The sequence below is a fragment of the Polypterus senegalus genome, chromosome 8 (assembly GCF_016835505.1).
Source record: "Polypterus senegalus isolate Bchr_013 chromosome 8, ASM1683550v1, whole genome shotgun sequence".
NCBI classification, from domain to species: Eukaryota; Metazoa; Chordata; class Cladistia; order Polypteriformes; family Polypteridae; genus Polypterus; species Polypterus senegalus.
In genome coordinates, this window is record NC_053161.1 from 81338617 (window position 1) to 81344616 (window position 6000).

Sequence of the window (6000 nt, forward strand, 5' to 3'; positions counted from 1 at the left end):
CAATTTAAAAGTGATGTTCACCAACACTGTTGGCATAAGACTTGATTTAATAATATAGCGACATGGTTATGAAATGCCATGCAGCTCAGTACCAAGATACAGCAGGAAGGTGACAGCATGAGCTGGCTATACAAATGAGGGCAGCCAGCAGGAGTGTTGGCAGAGTATGAGCACCCAGTATGAACCAATGAGGGAAGGAAAGAGGCTGTCCTGTGAGGGATGAGAGGGAGAGTGTTAGTAGTGAACTTGAAGCAGTATTGTGGTAACATGGTTGAGAGAAACTTAAACAGAAGGGCAAGTAATGGTTTCTAGATCAGAGAAAGGGCTGAAAGCAACAATGTGAGGGAGTGGACGGGGAAAGAGACTAAGTTACGTCCACTATATAATAACAATCCTTTTAATGGTAGGAATCCTTGTTCTCCTCTTCATTTATATTACGCTTATTATAAAAAAGATTTTTGTGATCAGAAAGGGGATCACAGTAGGAATTCACATAAAGGTAAGAAAGTTTGACAAGGATTTTTCCCATGATAAGTACACACGGTTTCAAAGTCTTTACACCCTGTTTTGAAGCTAGGTAAACTTTCTGCTTCCTCACTAAACCTTGAAATATTCTCTACAATTTTCTGTCTACCGTAACTTAATGTGCTACAGGCCCCTTTCATGAAAATCCCAAATGAGCATTACATGTTGAGTGAACACTTTTGGGGAGTTATCTCATGAAGCAGACAAAGTAACAGGTCTGTTTTTATATACAAGTAGTATCCATATATATGTATTTCAGATTTAAAAATTGATTTGTTACTACAATCCCTTTGTTCTGTTACATAAAAAACGCAGTTCCCAAAATGAACTTTGATCTTCAAAAAAACAAGCTACGCCAACACTCTAAATCAGTGGTTCCCACCTTTTTTGCCTCTGGACCCATTTTTATCCATTTTTTGGTCAGTGATGACTATGAGCAACATTTTCCACTGTAATTACAGTGTACATTTAGAAAATATGATACTCTGTGTCAGTTGGCTACACAACGCGATACACGACTGACATCCCCCTTGGAGTTTTGAAAGCATAGGTATACATCGACTACATCAAGAAGCAAAGAGTTGGAGGCCCAGCTAGTTGAGAAAAACTGCTCCAAATTATTTTTTCATTTTCCATCATTAAGAAACATGTCTATTTTTCAAGTAAAAATTTTTAAACAGTAGACAAAAAAATACTTCTGAGCTCTGGAAGGTAGGTGTTATTCATATGCCATTTCATCAGAGTCCAAAATGGTTATTAGCAAAATCTTTTGAAACTGCCTTTTGTTAACTGGTTACAAAAAAAAAGGCACATGGTGGAGAGTGGGCGTTCCATAGCCTTCCTACGAAGCCATCACTTCTTACAACCACAATTCTGAACCAAACACATAAAATTTAAAACTGTTTACAATCACATGGTTGGACTTTAAAGAGGACCTCTGTCCCTTGAGCCAGTCACCCCACTGCTTTTAGCTTTCTGAAATTAAATTTTATATATGATCATGCCTTTGGACTTTGAAGAGGCTGGTGAGGAAGTATGCAATGTTAATCTAAACTGAACTTGGCTTGTCTCTACATCATTTTTCTTCATATTCATAAAGATTTTTTGAAAGGCAATATTAAAGTCTAGTTAGGTCTGCTTCTTTTTGTTCAATAGGGAACCAAAGTTAATGGGATGAAAAGTTCAATATTTATTTTTTACTGTTACACTTGTTTCATTTTTTTGCTGTTTTGTTTATATAGAACACATTTTCTAAGATGCTGGGTCTTTTTAATGGTATGTGTAATATATGTTTATTTCTTTGATAGTTTTTTATTTTGCACGATAAAGGTATTTTGAATATAAATTAATTAGTTCAAAGGAATCAAAATGGTTATTCTTATTAATTTACTCGGGAAAGAATTTAACTTACTTTGGCATTCTCATCCTTCTTTCAGTTTACCTCTCTGACAAGGTGTTCAGGATGATTTTCATTTGTATCACAAATTATATTATGTCAGGGTTTTCTAGCAGTATTTCTATTTTATTGTAGTTTGTTGGTTATTCTAATACAAAGATTTGTGTTTCCTGTATTTAGTGTTTTATGCAGATATTTTGTATCCAATGTTGTGTACTTAAGGTTTTTCTACTTTTTCCCTGTTGTTTGTTTCAAATTCTGTGAAGCACTTTGAGCAATTAATAATAAATGTATTATTAATTATTTTAGCTGATTAAAATGGTCCTAATGAAAAAACATTTACAGCAAAACTACCCACTGCTGGCCTATAAAACTGAAGGTACAGAAGCACCTAAACTGGATTCACCCAGAAAATTGTATGCAGATTGATTACACTATGATATATAGTTAAACATTTTCATGGTTACAGTATAGTGTGATATAAATTTTATGTCATACCGCCCACTCTTAGTTCCTATCATATTCCCAGTGCTGCTGGAATGGCCTCCAGCTCCGGCTGATTCGACAATAGACAAGTCAAAAAAATAAAAAAAAATTAATGGAGCATCAAATTTGTCTGTTTAAGTGTTCAGTTTTGTTTTGCAAGTGATCCAGATCCAATTATGAATGTACACAGATAACCACACTGAAGGTGCATGTGCAAAATTAATAAACACGAATTCAACATACAGATTCAAACTAAGCACCATAAATAACAAAAGCAGTTCAGCTACTGTGTTACTTAACCCTGGCTTAAGCATAGGTTGTCTGCAAATTTGTCAGCTCAAAAACACAAGGAGGAAAAACACCACAAGAAATCTCACAGGTGTTGGTTTGAAGGCATATGCAGACACGTGTGCACATTATAGAAGCCGGGGTTAGGAAGCCAGATGTGGATGGCTTGGATTCAAAACTGTGATTTGAGAATTCACGAATGGCGAGAGAGACTTTAGATTTTCTGTTACAATACTTATCTGCAACTACCTCGGAAAGATACATGGTTGAGGCGTGCATAAATTGTCACTCCAAATTTCTATTATGTCCGCCACCTCACCTTCTTTACATTGGCAGCTGTTCGGGACTGATATGCATCTTGATTTCCATCTTAGAGGTATGACCAGGGTCACATAAACATTAAAATAAAAGAGTACAGATGCTGACAATTTTGGTTAAGTCCTTTACGTTCAATTCATACATATATGTCTGTATCAGATTTAATTCCCCACATACGAAAAGTGGCAAAACCCAATCTGAAAAGTTCCGAGTTCATGTATATTTTGCTGTTCACATACATCCCTAAAAAGTGTGGAGCTATCTTACATACAAGTAAAAAAAATAAAATGGAATTGAGCTGCAGTAACACAGCCATTGTGTTAGTGTCGTGGTGGGTTGAGCAAATCCAAACAAGACAGACCAAAATGAGCAACTCATTGATCAAATTTGAGAACCTGTGACAGTTTAGAACTGACAAAACTCTCATCAACGATGATGACAAAAGTAATTCTTACAAATCAACCCTACGGTGGTTGTTTCTTGCAAACCGTGATTATTGTTCCCCTGTTTGGTGAACTGTCCAATGTGATATGGAAACCCCATAAGTGACACTCTACCTTGAACCCACTGTAGCTTATTCAAATGTTCTGCCGAGCTGAACAGTCTCGTATAAAAGAGGTACGAAATCTATTCGGGCACCTCCTAAAAAAATGTCGAAAATCTGTAATATACACTGCGCTCTTTGCACAAATCCTAGTTTGTATAATGTCCGGAACAGGTTTTTCCGCTTTCGATAGCGAATGCGCCCCCCCGTAAATAGCGGAGGGAGACGCATGCATTTTACACAAGACATTTCTGTATTTACTACAACGCGAAATTGTGAAAATATGGTAGTGGGTGTAGAGTTCTTGCGGTACGTTAAATGCGAAATCCAGTCAGACTGCGCTTGCGTACCACTACTCTATCACCATTAACCCCTCACCTCCCCCTCGGCGTTCTTCGTCTCACCTGTGGAAGAAGTGGAGTCACTTTTCTCGTTTTCCATCGTATTTCGAATCTCCTCCAGAGAAAGTATGGGTAATTGACGTTATAGTTTTCTCGCCTTTTCTACTTTCTAAATTCAACCTTTTACTCCTTTCTCGTTTCTTTTCCCACAGAGCTGAGTGTAGCGACGGGTCCTCCCGGGTAGCTTTTCCAGTGACATCCTACAACTCGTGAAGCACTCATTGCACTTTTTTCTCGTACTATTTCTGACAAATCTTGCGCTATAAATTGTAGCCAAATAAAACAACGATACAACAGTTAGAGAGGTACGACACGGCGGCTAAGTCCGAGGTTTTAACGAAGATAAATACGCCTGCAATTCGACGGCATGAACGCCACAGCTTTACTTGCCAATGGAGAGCACACTAGCGCATGCGTAGAATTGTCGAGTGAGTAGCTTTGGTTGCCCACAGGAAGTGCTCCCCGCGAAGAGAAACAGAAAGTCCAAGTTCGCCATTTCGAAAGCACTAGCGTTACTTTATGAGCAATTTTGGAGGAGGGAAGTCAGTGAAGACTTCCTGGTGACGCGAACAGGAAGTGAAAAAAGGTTGCAGTTTCTCGAGTTGCCAGTTAGTGGAAACAAACATGCTTACATTTCACCTTCATCTTTCTTCTTGCGTTATACTCTGTCACAGTTAGTGCTGCATGAGTATTATTTCAAAAATTGGCTCAGTTTTTACTAAAAAAACGTATTTGCTTTTACTTTACTGCATATGTAAAGCTCCAGTTTTTTTATCTCGTGTCTGGTTTTATTTTTTGTGCAACCTGATAGTGCACTGTAAAAAATATAGGCAATTTTAACTTAAAAACTCAAGTTTCCCTGCTGCCTTCAAATTTTAAGTCCAGTAAATATATATGTTTATTTATTATGTCCACTAATTATTTTCAGGTAGAACACTTGAAACAACCTGGCCTTGTTTGCTGTTTCAAATTACAGATAGAAGTGTTGAAAGTTAATGAATGCAAAAGATTCATCTTTTCAACATTGCAATCTTTGTTGAAAAGACATTATTGAATGTCATATACTCGTTTCTACGTGTCCTTCATTGCTGTTTCCACTGAATGATTTCAGTTAAAAGAACAATCTCAGCTTGACATTATTTATCTTTTCATGTCCATATGACTAATCCATATTTAATGGTTAAACTCATGGATTGTAATAATCACATCAAACAAGATTCTTTGTTTTAAACTATGATGCAAAGTTTATTTGCTGCTCTGAAATCTGTTGCTTAAACTCAAAAAATCGTTTTGATTCTACCCATTAAATAAAATGACCTTGTTTCCTCAAAATTTCACATAAATTCAACTGTCATTCAAATAATCTCTCATGACATTTCTAAAAACATTAACTAAAACAAATTTCAGAATTAACATGCAAGAAGCAACTTCAATTACTCTGTAATACAGTAATGATATGCATTTTCTCAGTGTCAGTACTCACAACAGTATAAAAGTATAAACTTGAGCTTCCTTTGCCATAGTCACTTGCACTATTGTTTAAATTTAAACACAACATCCAAAATAAAAAGCTAACATCTAAATTGTCTCCCACTCAAATCAGCACTTGGCTCGGCCCATCTAATACAAAGCATACTGAAACTGAAAAAACTGATAACAGTGTGCTTTTCAACTATACCAAAATCAGTCCAACAATGCACATGACCATCTGTTACCACAGGTTAAACACAATAATAAAACAAAAATACAATATATGAAATGCTTTCTAAACATGAATGTGCTTATGTGTTGAAAGGAAGAGCTATATCCATGTGGCAAATGTGTCATCAATGTGTGAAATAGTGTCTTGCAGCAAAGTAAATGAAACCCTGAGTTAACCTTCAGTCAAAAAAGATAAATAAATGTTACATTAAAATGAAAATTGACTACAAATTGTTTTTTAAACAACATGATATGAACGTGAATACACAGCTTGGCAACAAATTTCCATCACAATCTTCTCACGCTTGCAACAAGAAAGATAAACAAAGAAATCGAAGCAA

At 36.3% G+C, this 6000-nt stretch overlaps 1 protein-coding gene across 3 annotated transcripts in view; it reads right to left on the minus strand.

The window, feature by feature from the left end:
- tasor2 (transcription activation suppressor family member 2) overlaps positions 1-4375 on the minus strand; it is a 121346-nt gene extending 116971 nt beyond the window's left edge. For all 3 annotated transcript variants that reach the window (XM_039761345.1, XM_039761344.1, XM_039761343.1), the window contains exon 1: positions 3962-4375. In XM_039761345.1, coding sequence (XP_039617279.1) covers positions 3962-3998 — 37 coding nt within the window. In that variant the 5' untranslated portion in view covers positions 3999-4375. The remainder of the gene's footprint in view (positions 1-3961) is intronic.
- Positions 4376-6000: the final 1625 nt, after the last annotated feature.